At 46.7% G+C, this 23,915-nt stretch overlaps 1 protein-coding gene across 1 annotated transcript in view; it reads left to right on the plus strand.

Annotated features, from left to right (window-relative positions):
- The first annotated feature begins 341 nt into the window (after positions 1 to 341).
- Positions 342 to 23,915, plus strand: part of QRFPR (pyroglutamylated RFamide peptide receptor) — a 53,997-nt gene continuing 30,423 nt past the window's right edge. The window contains exon 1 of the mRNA XM_074991950.1: positions 342 to 681. Coding sequence (XP_074848051.1) covers positions 342 to 681 — 340 coding nt within the window. The remainder of the gene's footprint in view (positions 682 to 23,915) is intronic.

The raw sequence follows: 23,915 nt of genomic DNA on the forward strand, positions 1-23,915 counted from the left end.
GTGCGGCGGGCCGGGCCCCGTTCAGTCAGTGCTCAGCAGCTGGTGGCTCGCGGTAGTTTCCCTCCTCCCGCCTTTCCCCGGGCTGGTCAGTTTCTCTCCCAGCCGCCAGCCCGCGAGTATCTGCACTTGTTCTTGGACCGCCAGGGGTTACTCCTCCACAGCCCCTTGCTGAGGGGCGAAGGCAGGACTCGCCCCCCGCCGTGCAGAGCCCCAGTGCCCGCCCGCCCGCTCTGCAGCCGCTGACACGGGCTGCTCGCGCCGCGCCATGCCCAGGGGCCGCAGTCTCCCTTGAGGGCTGCAGGGGGCGCCGGGCGGGGAGCAGCGCCCCGCCCGCCGGAGCCATGTGGTCCCTGAACATCACCCCGGAGCAGTTCGCCAGGCTGCTGCGGGAGAACAACGTGACTCGGGAGCAGTTCATCGCGCTCTACGGGCTGCAGCCGCTGGTGTACATCCCCGAGCTGCCCGGCCGCACCAAGCTGGCCTTTGTGCTGGTCTGCGTGCTCATCTTCGCCCTGGCGCTCTTCGGCAACTGCCTGGTGCTCTACGTGGTCACCCGCCGCAAAGCCATGAGGACGGTCACCAACATCTTCATCTGCTCCCTGGCGCTCAGCGACCTGCTCATCGCCTTCTTCTGCGTCCCCTTCACCATGCTCCAGAACATCTCGTCCAACTGGCTGGGCGGTGAGTTACCCCCGTCTCCCACCTCTAGTCTGCCCTGCTGGCCTCACCCAGCCTCTCCTGCCTGGAGAGCAGTCTGCCCTTTCCTTGCATGAGGGCCTGGCAGAGCTTCAGGTTAGGAGCTTCCGTAGCTTCTTCCCCCGCCACTTGCCGAAGTTTGAACTTCTGAATTTCATACTTGATGTCTTCTTAGGACCTGTGTCTCGGGCTAGGGCATGTCTTTAACTTCAGCAAGAGCTTGTGGTGCTCCCAGCTTTGCCTCTGGGACAGGGAGTTTGTTTCTAAATGGAGAGAGAACAGGTGATCAAGATAACAAAGGTCTTGTCAGTCAAGTAACTGAAGGATTGTTAGATGAGCATGAAAACATTGTCAGGTCCTCCATTGAATACAGGAAACAGGTGGTAAATATAAAGGGAGAAACAGTAAAGTGGCAAAAATTGCAGATGACACAATTACTCAAGTGTTCAGCCCAAAGCCGTCTGCAAAGAGTTACAAAGCTGTCTCAAAACTCAGGGACTGGGCAACACAAGGGCAGAAGGAAGTCGGTGCTGATTAACACAAAGTAATACACATGGGCCGTGTTTACACGTGCACGCTACTTCGAAGTAGCGGCGCCAACTTCGAAATAGCGCCCGTCACGGCTACATGTGTTGGGCGCTATTTCAAAGTTGAAATCAACGTTAGGCGGCGAGATGTCGAAGTCACTAACCCCATGAGGGGATGGGAATAGTGCCCTACTTCGAAGTTGAACGTCAAAGTAGGGCATGTGTAGACGATCCACGTCCTGCAACATCGAAATAGCGGGGTCCGCCATGGCGGCCATCAGCTGAGGGGTTGAGAGACTCTCTCTCTCCAGCCGCTGCAGGGCCCTATGGTCACTGTGTGCAGCAGCCCTTAGCCCAGGGCTTCTGTCTGCTGCTGCTGCAGCTGGGGATCCATGCTGCATGCACAGGGTCTGCAACCAGTTGTCAGCTCTGTGGATCTTGTGTTGTTTAGTGCAACTGTGTCTGGGAGGGGCCCTTTAAGGGAGCGGCTTGCTGTTGAGTCTGCCCTGTGACCCTGTCTGCAGCTGTTCCTGGCACCCTTATTTCGATGTGTGCTACTTTGGCATGTAGACGTTCCCTTGCAGCACCTATTTCGATGTGGTGCTGCCCAACGTCAAAGCTGAACGTCGACGTTGCCAGCCCTGGAGGATGTGTAGACGATATTCATCGAAATAGCTTATTTCGATGTCGCTACATCAAAATAAGCTATTTTCGATGTAGCGTGCACGTGTAGACGTAGCCATGGAAAAACATAATCCCAACTATGCATATAAAATAGTGGGATCTACATTAGCTAATATCTGTCAAGAAAAAGATCTTGGAATCATTGTGGATAGTTCCCTGAAAACCATCTGCTCAATGTTCAGCTAACATAATATCCAGAATCATTAGGACATAATAAGAAACCCTCTATCACATTGCCTCTATGATGCCATGGAGTGCAGACAGCTTGCATACTGCATGCAGATCTGTTCACCTCATATCAACAGATACATATATGTATTGGATTTGGTAAATGTACTGAGAGAGGCAACAGAAATTCCTAGGGATAAGGGACAGCTCTCATTTGAGGAGAGATTAAAGACTGGAACCTTTCAGCTTGGAAAGAAATATCTAAAGGGTAGGGGGATATGTTAAGGGTCTAGAACATTATACATGGTGTAGAAAAATTGAATACGGAAATGTTATTTACTCCTTCACATAACATAATACAAGAAGGTCACCCAAGGAAATTTACAGGCAGCAGCAGATTTAAACCAAACAAAAGAAATTATTTCTCCAGTCAACCTGTAGAACTCTTTGCTGGGGATGGTGGGGAGCATAGTGGAAAAGTCCAAATTATACCATGGTTTCAATAAAAACAAAATAAGTTCGAGAAGGTTAGGTCTATCAATGGCTATTAGCCAGGGTGGGCAGGGATGGTGTCCCTATTTTTTTGTTGGCCAGAAGCTGGGAATGGCTGACAGCAGATGGATCGCTTCATGATTACCTTGCTCTGTGAACAGTAGGGAGGATAGAGTAAGCCCTACACAAAATACAAGTCCGACGCCTTTCCAGTGTCTGGTCACCATGCATTAATCACAACACAAATTAAAGATGAACAAACAATAAAGAACTTGTTTAACCACAAACAAGAATAACAAACAGATTAAGTTTCCTGTTGTCATGCTATGTAAAACTATGTGTAGGTGAGTATTTTTCCTCCCTACTGCAGTCCTGAAGTCTGGTGGAAAAATCAGGCAAGTCTGATAACCACAGGGGAGAGGAACGGGGGTGGCAGTCAGGAACAGCATGGCAAGTGGGCCAGGATGAAGATAGCATCTGCCTCTCTCTTCTTTCTTCAGTTCTTCTCTTGACGTGACGTCCTGCGTGGAGATTGCTTAGGAAATAATGGTGGGTATGTGTGCATGCATGACTGACCCTCACCACTCTAACTAAAATCAAATAAAGATTACACTGGCCTATAAGACCTGATACAGTATAACTGCTGCCCTAGCCACCAGGTCAAACCTGGCCTATGAAGCCTAACAATATACTAATGTCCTAGCCACCCGGGGCCTCTTCTTGGTCTCCTGGAAGAGACTGTTACCACTAGTGTTAACAGGAGAACTAGAGAGAGCCCTGAGGTGATTGCTCCACACCCTTTTATAGACTCGTCTCCAGGTAGATTCTGGTCAGGAGACCCAACCTTTTCCTCCCTTTGGTTTCCTGCCTTTTTTTGAGGGAAGAAGATGACTCAGCCTCAGTGGCCATCTTCCAAAATGGGAACTGATATGGAATCCATATTGAAAATGAAAACCAAAATGGAGCACCCCTTTGGGTCAGAATCTATACTGAAAATTAAATGAAAACTAGCCAACGCCATATTCACCTTAATCTGTTCTGTTCATACCTTCTGAAGTACTTGGCATTGGCCACCGGTCAAAGACTGAATACTGGCTTAGCTGGACCATTGCTCTCACTCAGTGTAGGCACAATTATGCAGAACATAGATGTGTCTGTTCCCTACTGTAACTCACTAGATCCCACTGCTCCTCCAGAGCTCAGATAGCATCAGGAGTCCTGGCTCTGTGTGTGTGACCCATTAACATAAATTTAGTGTGCTCCTCATTCTGCAGAGTAACAAGAACTGCTATGTCACATCACCACTGGACTGAATTAACTGGTCTGGCACCCTTGGGATCTGAGTGGTCCCAGACTAGGGATTTTGCTGGGCCAAAGGAGGTCAATGTTCCCCCTGCTGTCTGATGCTGGGGTTTTGCTCCAAGGTGTCCATTCACTCCTCCCTGACAGCCCCATCCTCTGGACCCTGACCTCCTGCTTTCTGGCCCCAGCAAGGCTCCAGCTTCCTAGCCCTGCTGCAGCTCCCTGGCCATGGTGGCCCAGCCCTGGCTGCGGCTCCTGCTCCCTGGCTGTGGCTCCCATTCCCTGAACGTGGCGGCCTGGCCACAATAGCCTTGTCACGGCCCCTCGCCACCTCTCTCTGGAGGCTTCCCCTGACCCCCAGAGCCTTCCTGGCACCTATCAGATTCCCAGATGCTGCAGCCCATCCTGGCTGACTTCCTGGCTCGTACCAGCTTCCTGATTCAGCTGCAACTGTGAAGCCTTTCTTGGACAAAGAGCTCTAGGCAGGGTCACAAATCCCCCTCCAGGATTGGCATCAGAATGTCAGAACCATCTAGTGAGGCATGCTGACCTCATTCCTTGCACAGAAGCTGCCCTGCCTGTGTCTTTGCCATTGGTGACTTATGGTAACACCCTGCAGGTGCACTGCTCCGCATGTTCATGCTAAAGTTTTAATTGCTAAATGGGGTGCCCCCACATGCCTCCTCCCTGTGCTTGTGGGTGCCTGTCCCTGCGCACCCTTCCCTGTCAGGCACCAGTTGTCCTGTCTCTTTGCAGAGCTCCTCGCTTCCCTCTTCCTCTCCACTAGGGCTGGAAGCAATTACCATTCCTGCCTGCACAGCACCAAAATGCTGATGCTGGCCACTGGCACAACCCAGTTGTCTTTTATCCATGGGTGGCAGGTGGGGAAAGCTGCACCTCCCCAAACAGCCAGACCTGGCCCTGCCCATACTCCGCCCCAGGGCCTGCTTTGATGGTGCCATTGGATCCAGGTCTGGGGCCATGCCATATGCTTTTCTGGGGCTGGTGTGGGGGCTTGGGAGCTTGTATCCACAGGTGGGACTGGCTGGTGTGGGGAAGGGGGCTGGGAAGCTTTTCAGTGCAATGCAGAGCAAGGAACACTGAGGTGAGTGTGAGGCCATGCTGCTGCCCACGAGGCTGTATGACCTGTCTTTTCCTTGTGTTGCCTCTGCTGCCAGGGTTCACGCCACTAAATTCAGATTGTCTCTCCCCCCCCCCCCCCCCCCGCACCACCACACTGTCAACAGTTACGCTGCTGCTGAGTGGCAGTTAGGTGCTTAAATCCCTTTGTGAATCTTGTCCAAAATGAACAAGAGGAAACAGGACAGAGGTACAAAAGTGAATGATCTAGAACAGGTGAATAGGGTACTTCTATTTACACTTCCACACTACAAGAATAAGGAGGTAGTGATTTAAAACTAATAGGAGGAAGCACTTTTTCCATGTGGCGCAATTCTGTGGCATTCATTGTGAAATGATAGCACTGAAGTTAAGACATTAGCAAAGTTTTTTTAAAAAAAAAAAAAAAAAAAAAAGATTAGACACAATGTTATTGATGTGGTTTCACAGTGGCTTTATTCTCCCCTTTTGGGAGTGAGCCTTCACATGTCAGACATCAGAAGGTAACTTGGGTGGTCCCTTCTTTTCCAGCAGGACCCATGTGATCATAGTCTGCCTGGGCAGGTAGGCTCAGTTTTAGCCTGGGTCAGTCATGCTCCCCATCAGTTTCCAGCCCAGGCTGTGGAAAAGCTAATGATCCAACCTCCAGACCAAATTCAGTGACGAAACCTGCTTGTGGTAAGAAGTTACAGGATTAGGGCCTATATGTCAAAAGTGAAAGCTACCAAACATGCAGAAGTTGTATCTACACTACCCTTCCCTTTCAGAAGAAGCATGTAAATACAATTGACACAAAATGCAAATGAGGGCCAGATTTACATATCTCACTCCTCATTTGCATACTCACATGGGATCTCGCTTTGGAAAGGGGCTGCTTTCGAAATACAAAGCCATGTAGATGGGGCTTCTTTGAAAGGACACCCCACTTTCAGAAGCACTCTTCTTCCCAATTTTTTTTGGTGGGGAAGAAGGGTGCTTTCGAAAGCATGGTTTCCTTTTGAAGGAACCCCATCTACATGGCTGTTTGTGTTTCAAAAGCAGCCCTGTTTTTGGAAGTGAGATCCCATGGGAGTATGCAAATGAGGAGCAAGATATTTAAATCTGAGCCTCGTTTGTGTTTTGGGTCAGCTGTATTTACGTGCCCCTTCTGAAAGGGAGGGGTGATGGAGACACAGCTAGTGTGAGTGAGCACAAGGAGATAGTGGTTTCCCTTCTAACCCCTCAGATACGTAACCTGGTGCCCCCACTCAGCCGCCACTGTAGCTCACAATATGCAGCCAGTGCTGTGGGGTGTGCCTGTTAGTTGAGAGCCAGCATGCAGTGTCTGCTGTGCTGATGGACTGCCTGGGGAATGGCTGGTCGTGAATGAGGCAGCTTTACCCCAGCCTTGCCATCATCGGCCATTGGACTCCTCCAACTCGCAGCTGGTGGGCGGCAGCAAGCAAATAGGGTTCAGCCAGCAGCAAGACCTGCCAAATTGATTTTTTGGGAGGGTGGGGGTGGGACAGGTGGGAATACAAAATATGGGACGATAAAGCTGTTTTTAAGAAAAAGTCAGGACACCTGCAGGAGGACTTAAGTACGGAGCTGTCCCTTTGAAAAGGGGATGTCTAGTCACCTTGTGTGTTAAGGGTGAGAGGGAGAGTGATTCACAGCCCAGACTTCTACTAGAGGAGGTCTGTTACCACGAAGACCAGCTGGTCAGAAACTGGGAAGTAGCTTTCTCCTCCACTGTGTGTGTACGCATGCGCGCGCGCTTTTTTTCCACAAACCCCAACTTCTACCTGGGCATTATTCTGTGGCACTCTCGTTTGGGAGATAGGGATGGAGAAAATAAGCATAACTTTTAGACTTGATAATTGAAGTCGTGCACAAATGCATGCCACATTTAGTTTTTTACTTTCACAGCATGGTCTGCCAGTTCTAATGTACCTGTTGGCTGGCAATGGAGTCCTTGCTCTTCATAAGCAGATTATTCAGAAAGTCCGGGGGTAGTAAACTAGCCTTTTCAAATTACTGCTAATTGCACATTGGCTATTAATTGCCTATTTAGCATTCTGTAGACTGTATGCTGCCTTTCTGTGCTATGCATAGCTAAAAGAATTACCGAAGCTTTACTCTGAAGAGGTTGGTGGTCACCTGAATGTAATTTTCTGTAGAAGTTAGTGCTGGGTCTGGCTGTTTTTCTTTCCAGTTTTGAAGGATGTGTGTGATGGTGAACTTGACTGAGTGGACATTAAGAGATATGGAATTGCACAGAAATGAGGTATCTTTGAGACTATAGGGCAAGTTGCTTTCTTTCTAACATCTAAAAGCTACACAGTAAAGACCTCCATGGGGGAAACAGAAAAACACAGGTGCAAATAGGCCAAAATGTCATGAGATACATGCAACAGAGTTGCAAAGCTAACTGACCCCTATGCAGCCTCAAAAGAGTCTTTAAAAAGATCTGAGATGCATGAGAAGAGAATGGAAAAATGAGATGATGGGGTTTGTCAAAATAAAGGGATCCAAATATCCAAACATAAGGGACGTTGTAAGAATCAGCAGAAACTGTGGCTACATCTACACTATGGCTGTGTCTACACTAGCTCCCTACTTCGAAGGGAGCATGGTAAGTAGGGTGTCAGGAGATTATTAATGAAGGGCTGGGCTGTATATGCAGCACTTCATTAAGATAATCCCCTCCACCCTTGCCACCCGGTGCAACTCCGAAGTGTTAAACTTCAAAGTGCTGGCTCGCATGTAGCCACGGCTAACCCACCCAGGCACTTCAAAGCACTGGAGGGTTAACTGCGGCTACATGCGAGCCGGCGCTTGGAAGTTTAACACTTCGGAGTTGCTGCGGGGGGAGAATTAGCTTAACGAAGTGCTGAATATGCAGCCCAGCACTTCATTAATAATCTCCTGACACCCTATTTACCATGCTCCATTCGAAGTAAGGAGCTAGTGTAGACACAGCCTATGAGATAAATTGGAATTTAAGGCAGTTAGCTTGATTATACCTAGTGACTGTCTTCCCTGTAAATATCATTAGTGCTCCCTAAATCAAGCTAATATCGCTATCATAATATCTTCAGAACTGGGTGGGTGAAGCATCAAGTTTGAATTTAACAGTTCAAATGAAGGCTAGTGTGGAAGCACCATGTAATTGAGTCAAATTCATTAGCCTCCAGAGGCTGCTGCACCTGGCTCCTGGCCCCCTGCCAGTTGTGGAAGCTGTAAAACTGACTGGCACAAGTGGTGGGGAGCTGGGAATCTCATGGCCCCACTGCACGTAGCCCCCCCGGCTCTCCACTACTCACAGGAGCCTAGAAATTGACCAGTGCAGCATTTGGCTCCTTGCTGCATCGGGCTCCTGTGAGCCAGGCACAGCAGCATTGGTCAGTTTCCTGGCTCCCCCCAAGCTGTGGGGACGTGGGAACCAGGTAGCAGGGTGAGCGCTGCCAGAGGTTGGGGTGCAGCAGGCCTGTGGGGAGTGCGCAGAATTCATGGCTGAGGGAACTGTGGGACAGGTTCCCACAATGCACGGCTGCAACAGTCGATGTTTGGCCACTCTAGTGTGGCAGCACTAACTTGTGTGGACTTTGTGGAGTGATAAAACCCAGAGTTATAAAATTGAATTTAATAAAATTGAGCTTATCTGGAAGTATAAGTGTAGCCTGTGGTACATTTACATACAGATATTGGATACTAGCAAATATACTTGTCCGTATGCTAATACAAAACCTGACTTCTTGGCTAAAACATTAACATGGTGTGCAGAGCTGCACACCAGAGTAACCAGAAAGTAAAACTGATTAATCATTAGAATAAAGAAGAGTTCTATCGCGAGAGGCAATGCTTTTACGCAATGTGTGTGCACTTAGGGAAGCTGAGGCACGACACAAATTTTTGATTTTTTTTCTGATTTTTTGCCTCCGAGACACCTGACCACACCCTTAGGGATGCTGGTGGAGTCTCTCACTGGATTTTACCCCGCAACTCAGTGCGCTGTACACGGTGGTTGCTTCCAATGGGGTTTACAGGGTTATGCTAGGATCTGAGTCAATGGTGCTGAACACTGTCTGCCCTGAAAGAATGAGTGAGTCTCTTTTAAAGGTGCAACCAAAAAGGAATTTAAGAGGAAAGGTTTTACCAACTGGGATGGACCTGAGTTGACAAACTATAGGGTTTTTCCCTTCCCTCTACTAACCACTTAGCACAGAGTTTGTTTATTTATAGAACCAGCCTTTAAATTATGTATAGCCGCAATGAGCAGCACCCTTAGAGTGTCCCGCTACTTACAGTGAATCCCAGGAATCCCATGGAGTCTTCACTGCGTGCTGTAAGGGGAAAGTAGTTAAGCACAATATTACAAGATTTCCTCTTTTAGAGAGGTACCAGTTAATGGCTAGGTAACCTGCTGTGGGGTAGTATCCCCTTACAAGCAGGGGGAAGAACCACGAGGCTCTCAACCCTTATTCCAGAATCACCTCTTACGATGATCTGGGCGCTCAACCTCCCTCTCGAACGGGGGGAGCAGATGGAATGGGACTGCCTCCTACGACAGTTCCCAAGGTTTAGGGGTCGCCTTTTATGACGACTCCCAGAAGGATCACCTCTTACGACAATTCCTGAGGTTTGGGATCACCTCTTTACGATGACTCCCTAGAGTGGACTGACTGGCCAATGGTTAGCCCAGAATAAGAAACACCTTTTTGGTAGTTTCTAAATTCAATATCTGTCCCTATTACGGGCCAGTCAAATTAATCCTGGCCTCTTACTGGCAAAGTAAATTATGCTTTTTAAAATGCTCTGAGGGTTGTTGATATCTCGGGCTGGCTATAAATAGCGCCCCCTGTGCTTTACACAGGCTAGTAGAAACAAAGGGTTACACAGTTTGAATTGTGTTGGCAGAACTGGGGCAGTCCCAGCCTACCACCTATAGTGCCTTGCTGCTATTGCTCAGCACATCCAGCAGCAGGCAAAAATACAACAACGTGTAAAGTACACACATTAACCAGGTCATTTACAAGTACATTTGTTTGTTACCTCTCTTTCCTTAGCTCTGTTTTCCAGCGCTGGGCCTGCGATCACTTCTTTTAGGAGCTAGGAAGGTATGGCTGCACAGGCATGTTTTTACAGCGCCGCGCTGGCCTGATAGGAAAGAGGATTGAAGAAGAAACCCAGGAGGAAAAGAACCAACTTGGTACACAAAAACCTCCTGCAACAAATTTGCAGGTAGACGAGCAAATTTGTAGTGATTTCAGGACGGCCTTTAGTTCTCCCCACCGGCCATGGCAACGGTCAATGAGGAGAAGGGCAGGACCGCTGCTGCAGTTTGTCCCTGTTGCCGGGCACACGCTTGTCAGGCGGTGCCACTGGCCGGAACAAATCCTCCGGGAAAAACCGGAGCCTTCAAGATGGCGGCAATCAGGAGCTCTTCTTTGTCCCACGATAACTATGGGCGCAAAGTCCGAGTTCCTGAAGGCGTCCTCTTCGGGTCTTCGACGTCCCTCGGTGGCTGGGGTACGACGACTGACACGAAGCTTGTCACCTTCTTTTCTTTTCTTCTTTCTTCTCTAGCTCTTTCCAGGTCCGGGTCCCCAGAAGGAGTGAAGTCCACAGTCCAAGGAAAAGGACCAAGTGAAGTCCAGGGCCCTCAGGCTCCTAACTTTATAGGGCCTGTGAGGACCTGTTTGAAGTCCATGTTGCATTCTGGTTGCCATGGCAACCAGCAAAGTCCTGACTTACATATGTATGAAGGATTCAAAACTAACCAATTGAATACTAGGATTTTAAACTGAAACTCATACATATTAACTACCCCTCATGAATATTAACACCAACTGTCATTTCCAACCATTGCTGTTGTTTACTCTGTTCTGGAAAGTTCTATGGCGTTTTCAAGGGGATTTTTACAATAAGGTTTTATAAAGCGCTTCTATGGGCCTGATAGGGAATAAAGCCATGAATTAAACAACATAGATGTTTAAATGCTCAGTTCCTAAGGCTTTTGGTTAAGGTGTGGGGAGAAACACAGACACCACAGCCCATGGCCAGGGACATATCCAGCACCTCAGGTGAGGATATTTCAACAAGTTCCAGGGTGGTGGAGGGAGAGGGAGAATTCTTGATGCCAAGGCCCCAGACAGCTGCCTTGATCACACTAGTAGATTTATACCCCACCAGCAGCAGTTGAGGGAATTCGGTTTGTCCCATTACATTGTCCAACCCTGTTGGAAAAATGAAAGAGTATTCAAAATGCATGAAGTGATGCTGCAGCACTAGGAACAGATGCAGATGTCCAAACTTATAGGGGGTTTTCCTTGACCTAAATGAGCTGTTTACCATAAGATTTTTGATGCATTAGTGGCGATCTGCAGGAAGCTGAATATTTGCTACCTTTTGTCGTGATGATGTGAAGCCTTCAGAAAGCTATTAACTTGATGGAGTCAGCAACTGGGAGCACCTCTGTCTGCACTACAGACAGTATGTCTACACTTGGGAATGAAATCAAATTTGTTAAAATCAATTTTTTAAAACTAGATTTTATAAAGTCGAGCATGAGAGTCGCGACCAGCTCAAAAAGTCAATTTAGTGTGTCCCCACATGGTTGCCTGGATCTGACTGCTATAGCAGTGCATTGTGGGCATCTATCCCACAGTTCCTGAAGCCCTGTTGCATTTTGGGATTTTGTGCCAATGTCTTATGGGGAAAAAGCTTACTGCAAGTGGTTCTGGATGTCTGATGTCATCATCCCAGAATGCATGTTCCTCACCTCACCTTTCCAGCTGTAAAAAAAAAAAAAAAAAAAAAAAATGGTATTTTCATGTGGTTTTCATCTTGACTGCCAGCCACTATTACAGACACTAACATTGATCCCAATATACTTCAAAGTTTGATGCAGTGTTTTGTGCTCGATTCCCACACTGTGATGCAGTATCCTCTGAACATAATGAGCTCGTAATGCGTGGACATTATTTCTGGAGGCACTGACAGATATGAATCTCTGGAGAGAAGAACTATGGCGTTTCTGGCAGCTCTGGAGTCACTGTAGAGCATGGAGCACAGGTTCTAGAGCCTTGAAACCAACACTGACTGGTGGGTTCGCACCGTTTTGCAGTCATGAGACAACCAGCAGTGGCTGCTAAACTTCTGCATGCATAAGGTCACTTCCAAGGAACTTTGTGACCTGCTGTCTCCTGACCTGAAGCATAGTGATACCAGACTGCTTTGACAGTCAAGAAGCACATGGCAATTGCTCTTTGACTGAGAGTTCCTAAGCACCTGCTGGGGATGCTGCTGGTGGAACAATGCTTTAAGTGCTGTGGCTTTGTAGCACTGGCCAAGAGTCCAAGGAAAAACAGACCTGGCTGTATAGGAGTCCATACTCTACAGAGCTTCTTTCAGTATTTCCATTCTCCACGTCTAGTATGTCTCCTCCATTGCCTTCTCTTAGAGCTTGTTTACATGGGGAGTTAGTATGCCAGATTACCACCTTTCATGGATGCTCTTATTCAAGAATAAAATTCCCATGAAGGGAATTAATCAGGAGTAACTCATTATGAATTCTGAATTGAGTGGATAGGAATTTACTTCATGGACCAGCAAGTTATCTGATGGTATGTCTACACTACCAGCTGGACTGAAGGGTAGCAAGCAATCCAGCAGGGGTTGATTTGGTGGTCAGTTTATCAAGTCTAGTAAGCAACCAATCGCTCTAGTTTTGACTCGGTACTCCACGTCAATGGGAAGCACAGAGAGAGTCCAAGTGAGGGAGAGCCTTTTGTTGACAGATGGTAGAGAAGACACTGGTAACTAGCCCTAAGTACATTGCCTTGCTACATTATTCACATAGTAGAAGTTGTGTAATTTATACCAATCTCCCCCAGTAGTGTAGACTAGCTCTCAAAGGCTGTGTCTACACATGCCCTTCTCTTTCAGAAGGTGCATGTTAATGAGGCACTTTGGAACAGGTTAATAAGGTGCTGATGTGCATATTCAGCACCTCACTAGCATAATGACAGCCAGGCACGTTTCGAAAGTGCTGCTTTTGAAATGCAGACTGGCTGTATAGACGCAAGTGCTTCTAAATAAGCGCCACACTTTGAAATTCTCTTATTCCCAATTTGTTTTGGGAATAAGGGAATCGCGAATTGTAGGTTTATTTCGAAGTGCCCCGTGTCTATACAGCCAGTCCGAGTTTTGAAAGCAGCACTTTTGAAATGTGCCTGGCTGTCATTATGCTAGTGAGGTGCTGAAAATATATATATATATATATATATAATGTCAGCACCTCTTTAACCCGTTCCAAAGTGTCTCATTAGCATGCCCCTTCTGAAAGGGAGGGACATGTGTAGACATGGCCATATACTTCTTAGGAGTTTCCAGTATCCTGATATCAAAAGGCTGGAATGAAACCAGGATGTACTTAGTATCAGGTCGGTGTGTAGGGTGTCCATAGGATGTTTTCTGCTCTTTGCCTAACAGACTGTTAATGTGCCCTTCCACTTGCAGCAGTTGCCCCATCGCAATATAATACTCTTCCCATGCCCCATTTTTAAGCCACGAAGATTTAAAAAAAAATACAGTACTACAAAGATGTTTCCCCCAGCTTTATGGGAAGGCACTGTTAGCGGAGATGCATGCCTATGTACAGGGCATCAGAAACTTCTCTCTGCTTGGTACTGGAATGTTCCGTGACATTGGACTTGGTGCTGAACATTTTCCACCCATCTCCGGCCCTTTTATTAAATGTGACCCGAAGTATTGGCATTACCAGAGAGTGCAGTATTAGACTTCACAAATAAACCAAAGATATTTTGCTAGCTGAAAATCCTCAAAGATAAAGTTGATATGACTTCTGAATTAAGCTGCTCACAAACAATTGCCTAAGGTAAGGACTGAATATAAATGCATTTCCCCCGCACTCCAGTAGATAAATATTATAGTTTATATAGTTCTTAGAGTGAGTATAATCTGTCATCTGCTCTGTTCTGTGAAATGGAAGGTGATTGTATGACTCCACTCAGGAGTATCATTTACTCTTTTTGTACACCAGTGTTGATTTTCATTTTAAGGTGCTTGGTTTTGATTCAAAGCATGCAAAAATGTCCATAAAAGATGGATTTAAAAGAGTGGGACTATGAAATTTAGAGAGAAGATTAATCAGATAAAAGATGCGTGGAACGTGATAAAAGCGTACAACATAATGAATGGCATGGAGAAGGAAATTCCATGCTTTAGTTTATCCTTTCTTAGAAGACAAGGACAAAAGAACATTTGCTGAAACTGATAGGCAACAAATTTAAAATGTGCACGTGGAAACTATTTTTAGTTTCTGTAGGTGAAGTAAATATTTTAGAAGTCAAAAAAAAAAACCAACCAACCAACCCCATAGTTAATTAAAAATCTACAGTTTCATAGAATAAATTGATGGGATATACCAATTGGGGTGTAGACAAACTTCAGACTGGCAGGCATGGGAAGAAACTGTGTTCTTACGTTATTTGTAGTACATTGTGCAGTTTCTTTTATTATCTTTGAAGCATCTGATACTGACCACATGGTATAGGACTAGATATAACACTGATTTGATCAGGTATGTTCTAAATGTGATCTCAGCTGACATTTTAATGACTAACATGTTAGATCAGACCAGGGTAGGAATCTACATGATCAGACCAGTGTTCCATTCTGCTTGATGAAAACACATACTAATCAGATGCTTGTATTTTGTCCAAGATATTCCTGTAAAACTCATCTGTAACATGACCAATCTTTGTCTTCTAATCTAGAAAAATGTTACTCTGGACTATGCATATATTCAGAATTTCCAGTTATAGACAAATTCAGTACTGAGGCTTGGTCTACACTAGGGGATTAGGTCAAATTTTAGGTGAATTAAGTCAAATTTCTAAGGAAACAGTCCTCACTTACAGGGTCCATTCTATCTTTTTTTAATGGGCTCCTAAGGTTGATTTTTGTACTTCTGCTTTTCACGAGGAGTAAGACCAAATTCAACATTACATAGTCGACCTTAGGGTAGTGCAAATCGAGCATTGTGAAATTCAATATTCTTGGCCTCCTGGAGGTATTCCACAGTGCTCCAGTGTGACTGCTCTGGCCACCACTTTCTGCTCCACTGCTCTCCACATGTGCTAGAAACAGCTCAGGAAAATGTGAATTTCATTTCCTGTTTGGCCAGTGTGGCAGGCAGCATGCCTCAGCAGCACATCTGGCCCTGAATTCCCAGATTGCAAACGAGCTCTGGCATGGATCCTGCAGAAGATCCAGGACCTCACGGCTGCGGGGTGGGGAGAAGATGAATATGTGCTGAGAAGACTACAAGCCAGCAAAAGATATGCCAAGATCTCACAGGGCATGGAGGAGAAAAAGGATACACCGGAAATGTCCAGCAGTGTCACTTGAAAATACAGTACCTCAGGCAGGTGTACCATAAAACAAAGGAAGCAAGTGAATGTTCAGGGTCATCACCACAAACGTACTTCTTCTATGAGCAGCTGCCTGGGATTCTGGGGAGTAACCCAAAGACTGTCCCCAAAGAGTCTGTGGATACCTCTCGAGATTCCTCAGGATTCCAGCAGCAAGGAGTACATGGTGGGTGAGGAAAAGAAGGATGATGACAATGATCAGCTGGTGAATGGAGGAGGCTGACATTCCCGCACCTATTTTGGGATAGGTACCCACAGTGCATTGTTGACAAAATTGAAGCTGGCAGTGCTAATGAGGAAACACTCCATTGACTTTATGTGCCATTGTGGACATGCACCCTCAAATTTGTAAAATTGGGTATAAGAAATTGACCTTAACAAATTCAGCCTAGTTTTGTAGTGTATACCTACCCTTAGAAACTCTGCAACTGCAGGTTGAACCTCTCGTTTGGCATTCTCTCATCTGTCAACATCTGTAATCCAGCCTGATTTTAATTAGCCAGATGGTCACTTATCATGGGTATAGCCAAGTTTTCTATGGTCCCGGAAAGTTTGTTTACAACCACCAGTGCTGTCTTTCAGTGTTCTATGTTATTTAGCTATAATATATCCATAAATGTCTTCCAAGAACCAAGTAAGCAGTGGAAGTGTTGGCGATACTTCTGGACAATATTGACCTCCCATGGTCCAGGAAATTCTCGTTTGGCACTGGTCAGGTCCCAGGGGTGCTGGACTACAGATGTAATTATCGAAGATGTGAATGACGTATGAATAAATTAGAATAACAACCAAACCAAGTCAATCACACCAGAGCACCAGGCTAAGCCACAGACAAGCCTCTCCCAGTGCTCCCAGGATTTTACCCCGCGACCTTGCTCGCCGTACACAGTGGATCTAGTTGCAACGGGGTTTTCAGGGTGTATGACTAGTGCTGCAAGCTATGTGTTTGCCCAAGGAAGAACGACAGACAAATTATTAAAGCTTAAAACACCAAACAGGGATTTTATTTAAGGAAATTAAATGTTTGAATTATCGCCTAAACTAGCCTAACAATTACAAATCTAAATGGCCCTTGCCTTTCTAGACCTAGCACAGGATTTATAGTATACAAGGCACTTAGCCTAGGACTTGTGTACAGTTTGCAAAATAAACAGATTTATCTAACCCCTCTAGCTGCTTACAGTGCTTCTAGGAGCAGACATGTTGCTGCTTCTTCGCTTGCTGCAAAGGAATAAAATTAAATGCAGAGCTTACAATTATATTTATTTTTCTGGCTTCTTCCTTAGGTTCAGCCAGTCGCTGTAACCCGAGGCCGAGTTACCAAGGGGAGCAGATATTGCTTATTACTTGCTATATTTTTGCCTATCTAGGCTACTTTATTTTACTTATTAATATTTATTTAGTTAACGGGTTGCCCTGCTGGCCATACAGGGGAGAGCCCTTTATTTAATAAGTGGGTTATCCTGATTACAGGTTGTCCCAACAGAATTTAGGGTTTTCCCAGTGAAGGGTTGTCTCTAGTCGCTCTACCTCTCCGTTTACAGGAGGGAGCCAATAGCTCTGCTTACAATAATAATAATAATAATAATAACAATAAATCCTGACACTAGTCTTCTGTGTGGTATGTGCGATTCATAGGCTAGGCTGTAAGACTAGCCTCCTGTGCTTTACATGAATCTAGAAGGGACATAGGGTAACAAAATATAAGTGTGCGCATAAGATCTGGGGCAGTCCCAGTCTTACCTAAACCTCTACAGTATCTTTTGATCTTTTAACAATGAAATAACAGTAAAATACTATAAATTTTAACACTGCTAATAAGAACAATAAACAAAGTAAAAAGAATATAAATCCTATATCCATCTAGCTATTTAACATAAATAACAACAGGCGAATAAACAACATAAACAGTAGAAAACACACATCCAGTTACTCATTTTAACACTAACACTAGTTTTGGGCCTAATAGGCTTTTGTTGTTGGTACTTCTCTTTGCCTGCTCTGTTTCCAGCTGCCGGGGCCACAGGTCTCAATGTGAGCTGTGAAAGGATGGCCTCACAGGCGAGCTTATACGGCTGCCGCAACAGGCCAGACAGAAAGAGAGGGAGAGAAAACAACAGCAGGAGGGAAAAAGCCAACGTGGTACAACAAAAAACCCTCCTGTAATTGACAGCCTTTGTTTCTGCCACCGGCCATGTGCTTCATGAGCCACAAAATTAAGGGATCCCAGGGGATCCAAGGATCACGGTGGCATTTCCACTTCCCTCATGGCGGTGATCTCACCACGAAAGGAAGTCCCCGTTTGCAGGTTCCTGAACAGACCAATGGCCTGAAAGATGCGTGCATCATGCACTTTTCCGGATGAGTCTGCTTTAATCTCTGTGAAATGCCCAGGGTGATCTACTAGTGCCTGCTGAACCATGGAGAAATACCCCCTTGTGATTAATATACTCAGAGGCTAGGTGATCTGGTGCCAAAATTGGAATGTACTTGCCATCTATTACCCCACAGCAGTTTAGGAAGCCTGTCCATCTAAAGCCATCCCCAATTTGACACACATTGCCCAGTGTCACGGTCTTTCACAGCAGGATGAGATTGATGGCCCTGTATACTTCCACCAGCACGAGTCCAACAGTAGACTTTCCCACTCCGAACTGAGTGACAATCAAGCAAAAGCCGTCTGGAGCAGCCAGCTTCCACAGAGCAATCACCGCATGCTTCTCCACTGCCAGGGCAGTTCTCATACACATGCTCTTGCACTGCAGGGTGGGGGGTGAGCTCAGCACGCAGTCCCATGAAAGTGGCTTTCCTCATCTGAAATTCTGCAGCCACTGTTCATCATCCCAGGCTTCCATGATAATGTGACCCCCACCACTCAGTGCTTGGTTTCCAGAGCCCAAAAGCAGCATTCCAGTGGGATCAGCAGCTCTGTAAATGCCTCAAGAAATCTTGTGCTGTATATCCCCTGTATGGAGTTTTCATTGCCATTTTGCCAGTTCAAGAATACTCAAGTCCCATGTTAGTGAAACCTATCTGATTTTTCATCAACAGCTGGCGATATGTTTCCTCAGACCAAGGAAGCGGAGTGCACAGCACAAAAGTCATTGAAAGATGGTGCCAAATGTGGATAAAAGCAATACCACCCCCACCCTGCAGGTGTTAGGATAGGATGACCCAAGCCTTCCCACAAACCTCTGTGGCAGAAAAGGAAGAGGTGTTCTATAGCATAGCCACTCAGAGTACACCATTCCCAAAGCCGCTGCAAGTGTCACATTTGGGGCTGTGCTGACAGTCTGAACACCGAATGGCGTTTTCACTGCTGCACTCTGTGAGCGGCTCTGTAGCTGCCAGTGCTTTCCAGCTGCTAGTGCAGAAGTGGCCTGAGAGTGTGTTAAGTGATGCCCAAAAGGAGATGCTTTAAAAAAGTAGTCTTAGGCCCTTTTGGTTTCTGTATAGGGTGTAAATAAGGCAAGGGGGGAAAAAAAAGGCTTGCTTCTTGCCTTATTAAAAAAAAACAGGAAGGGTGTTGTTTCTCAGAGAGAGATTTCCTTTATACAAAAGGATAATTAGCCAAATGAAGTTAAAAGGATACAATGAAAAAGCTGACAGCAATTTAATTAAAATTAATTTAATTAATTTAGTTAATCTTTTCCTTTTAGTATCTCCATTTTTGCTCTCTTGGGTCTTTACTAATCTTTCAATTTAGGATATAAAAAAGCAGATTTTTTTCAGTTACCTTCATCACTAGCAGATATAACTGGCATTGCTCAGGTCTTCAACAGCAGTATTGTTTTTTCTTTAAAGAGGTGAATGATGTATATTCTTTATTTCAATGTTTGTATTTTTCAAAAATGAAGGATGGTAGCTGGGGGCCAACAAAATAAGGTGGGGGGCGAAGGACAGGAGGTTGGGAGGTATGTGGGGGCTTGGTGGGGCTGCCCATAGTGGTGAGGGTGGTGCTGCTTCAGCAGGGGCTCTGCCTAGCGGGCCGTGGCAGCTCTCCTGGGAGTGGGGATCTGGGGCCGAATGCTTGTCAGGTGGAGACTGGGGCTGTGAGAGATGGTCTTGGCCAGCAGCCCCACTCTCTGCCCTGGCCTGCAGCATGTCTGGGGTGGGGGCAGCCCCTGGCCTGCAGCGGCTGCCTTGGCCTGCAGCTGCTCCGGGGGAGGCATTGGGGCAGTGGTTGCCACCCCATCCTATACCCTGTTGTATAGGACAGCACTTGGCAGATGGGCCCCAGTGCTCCAGTTGGCTGCCCCACACCACAGCCTGTTGGGGGCCACTCTGGGGGCTTGCCAGGCTCTCCCCATGGCCTGCAGGCTGTTGAGTTCGGTGCAAAGCTGTGTGGCTGCCCCTGGCCTCCAGTGGCCCCTCTGCAGCCTGCAGGCTGAGGGGGAGGTGAAGTTCTGGGGACAGCCCCTGACCTCCAGGACTCCCTTCAGGCTGTCAAGGGGCCAGTGTCCATGGACTGTCCCCGACACTCAGCAGCCCTCCCGCAGCCTGCAGGTTGTCTGGGGAGGAGGGCCGACAGCCTCCAGGAGTGGCCCTGCCTTCCGACACCCCCTCCCTGGTCTGCAGGCTGTCTGGAGAGGGGACGGGCTCTGGGGGCTGCTCCTCCTTTAGTGCCCCCCACACCCCTGCAGGCTTTCTGGGCTGGGGTGGGTGAATTTCTGGGAGTTATCCCTAACCTGCAGCACCCTCCCCTCCCCTGCAATGGCTTGCAGGCTGTTAATTTTTGCTCCTCTGTTTTATAACCCAATCGCCCTTTGAAATGCATTTTCCTGAAGCAACAAGCAGTCCCGTAGCACGTTAGAGACTTAACAGATTTATTAGGCCATGAGATTTCACGGTTAAGATCCACTTCCTCATGTAATCATCTGAGGAAGTAGATTTTACCCCCAAAAGCTCATGTCTTAATAAATGGTTCAGTCTCTATGGTGGTACAGGACTGCTTGTTGTTTGTGAAGCTGCAGATGAACATGGCTACCCCTCTCAGACTATGTTTCTGAAGGTTATCCCTGGCAAAAGTTCCTTCCAACTGTGAGGACAGAGACACAGAATTGTGTGGTGAAAGAGGTTCCAGGTTGTTGTTATTTAAAATGCGGGTTGATCTGTGCCTGTCTCCCTCTTTTGCCCAAGAATTGCCACTTGACTGCTTATTGGCAACTGGCCTTGATGACATCTGGCCAGAGGCATCATGTTATTTTTTTGTCTTTGAGAAACAGGAAGTTAATTCCCTGCCCCCCGTCCCCCAGCTTGTCTGATAAATACATTTCAGTCATAATTCCAGCTTATGTTCATAAATGTATATGTAATGATGCTACACACATCCTGCTGTGATATTAGTGACCACTGAGTTATCAAATTGTACATCATAATGCATATTTTATACAAATATCACTACAGTCATGTGTAGGGTGTGAATACAGGGGTGTGTTCCGTAGCAGTGAATAAGTAGTCACTGGCTAAAGAGCATGTGAGAATAATTCTACATGCAGGGGTTAGGTACTCTCCTAGGAAGCCAGAGACCCTAATTTGGATCAGGCAGAGTGGGGGAAACTGATCCCGAGTCACTTGCTTCCTGAGTGACTGCTCTAGCCACTGGGCTAAAGGTATATGGGTGGTTATGCCTTTATTTTTAAGGCCAGTTTTGGTATTGATGCTAATTCCAGGAGTGGGTTCAGGGCTGTGCACCCGGGGTGGTGACAGGCACCTTCCTCCAGCTGGGAGTTTGGCATTTAGGTCCAGCTCGTAACTTCCAGGAGGTGGGCCCTAAATTCTTCCATGTGGTACGGTTCAGGCTACATCCTTCTCAGCATTTCTTACTAGCTATTTTAGGCAACTCAACTCCACATGCTTGCTTTTGTGACTCTTATACTTCAGCAAAAGTCGGCACTGCAAAGTGTTGTACCATCTACATCCCCCTTGTGAATCCCAATTCAGGGGCAACAATTGTAAATAAGTAAATCGCGTTCTTTAAACATCACAGTAATGTAAGTGATGCTGAGTGTAATCAGAAGACGACAGGGAAAGACAGCACTGCTGTGTCTGATGCACTCAGTCATACTTCAGATTTGTCAAGCTGGGCTTTTCATGCATTTGTATTCAGGTTATGGAAGGCTAGCAGCAGACTCTTAAAGGAAAGCAACCAGCTGGTGCTGATGTTTATGCACACCACAAAGTATTTTCTTTTCTCAAATGGGATAATTACAAATTAATGTTTTGGAAGTTAAGACTAATGTTATTGAGGAATTTTTCTGAGTTTGACAGCTTTATTAGCTTGTGCCTCCCAGCCTGATGCCAGCCCTCTAGCATACTACTTGCTGCAGATATATTGATGCCAATCTAAGGCAGTAAATACTTTGCTTGCTTATATCAACAACTTCATTTAACCAATTACTGAGTTCCTCCTTAATTTGCAGTGTTGTTGTGGAAGTAGGTACCCTGTTTTCACCAGGTTATTGCAAATGTTCTCTCTAATTTTTTCCCCCCATGTGAGGAATACATTTTGTTATGTGCATCAAAGCATGTGCAACTAGGTACCACCAGTAAAACACATGCTCCTGGCATGCTAATCCATGTGGCAGTATTTGAATCTTTCCAGGGTGGCCACACAAGCTCTTAGATTAGAGGGAATGCTGTATTGTATTTACCACAGATATTTTGCCGAAGAGCTCAGTTAGAAACCCATAATGCCAGTAGGGATACAGAGTTCAGACAGCAAGAACAGTTCAGACAGCTTTCTGGTGATGGTTGTAGGTTTGATGTACATCATAATTCTTTTTCATCCAATTCTGTCTGATACACTTATACTAAAGTGACCTCAATGTTCATTTTTCAGTTTGTAATTGTTACAAGACAGAATGAAGTTTACAGTGATCTGAAAGAGGGAAGGTGGAGAGGGCTTTGCATCTTTTGTTCGATGCTTTGCTTTTTGTCTCCTTATAAGCTTGAGAGTTTGTATGTTTGTCTGGAAGATGGGAAGTGCTGGGAATGGGGCTGTTTTCCGGACCATAAAAAGGGAGGGAGCAGAGGGAGGATGAGGCAAATGGGAGGGGCACAGAGAGGAGAAACTGCGAGTGGCCCCTAGAGGCGGCTGCTGCACCAAGAGAGAGGTCAGCAGGGCTGGGGCTCCTTCATCTTGCCTGCCACCAGATCAGTGAAGTAGGCTCCCGTGCCCCAAACTCAAAGTTTTCTCCCATAGAGAACCTGCAGGCTGTGGGGGTGGGGGAGCTGGAGGAAGGTGCAGCCCCCCAGAACCTGACCCCCACAGGCTGCATGGGAAGGTACTGCAGCCTGGGGCAACCCTCAGAACCTTATCCTCCCCAGATAGCCTGCAGGTCAAGATGGGGCTTCTGGAGCCTGATCCCCACCTCAACAGCCTGTGGTGGGGGTGCTGCAGGCTATGGTCAGCACCCATCCCTCTGGAAGCCCCCAAAGCACCACCTTTCCACCCCCCCAGACCAGCTGCAAGGCAAAGGGGCAGGTGGAGGCTGGGGCCAGTCACCCCTACCTGAAAAGCATACAGTTCCAGATCACCCTCTTCTGGGAGGAGCTGCTGTCTGGGGAATGCAGCCATGGCCCCTCAGGAGGAGCTGCTGGTTGGGGGTTGCATCCTGGGCCGCCTCCAGGATGAGCCACTGTCTAGGGAAATCTGACCTGGCCCCCTGAGAGGAACTGCTGCTGGAGCAGCACCACCCTCACTGCCAAGGGCAGCCCTGGTAGCCCAACCACTCCTTCCTCACCCTCTACACTGAGTCCTGCACCACCCACCTACCTTTGACTTGTGCACCCCACCCCATCCTAAGACACCCCCCATATCCTTGCCTGTGCCTTGAGTTCTTCACCCTTTGCCTTGAGCCCCACCCACAGCTCCCAACCCTCTGCCTTAAGCCACTCACCCCAGAACTCACTCCACCCTTCATTTTTTAAAAATTCTGTAATTGAATAAAGCATGTACATTTTTCATTTATTTTTAAAATACTGCTTCAGCTAAAGACCTGAGCAAAACCTGGTACATCTGCTAGTTTCTCCATATTTTTCTCCGCATCGATCCATCCAGTATATCCACAGGTCTTGCCACTCACTTGCTTCCCCAGTTCATAATCAGTCATGTAGTCCATAAGTACAATGCACGGCAATCAGCGACCCCACACTTTGTAATCATCCATGTCATTAATCAGTACAATGCACAGCAATCAATCACTTTCCCAGCAGTTCATAATCAGCCATGTCGTCTGTAAGTGGAGAGCTGAGCGATCAACATAACCCTGCATTTCACTGCATGACATGACCTAATCTCATTTACTGTGAATGTTGTACAAGCACTTGCATAAATATTATCATCTTCTTCTGCTAGTCCATGTAAGCTCATAATGTAGGTGTTCAGAGCATCTTGGATTTGTGCTGTCTGGGTGCATTCTACCCAAGCTGTGATAGGCACCCTTTCTAATCAGTTTAGCAATCTGTTACTGTACTAGAGCTACTG

Source organism: Carettochelys insculpta, chromosome 4, assembly GCF_033958435.1.
Source record: "Carettochelys insculpta isolate YL-2023 chromosome 4, ASM3395843v1, whole genome shotgun sequence".
Lineage (NCBI taxonomy): Eukaryota > Metazoa > Chordata > Testudines > Carettochelyidae > Carettochelys > Carettochelys insculpta.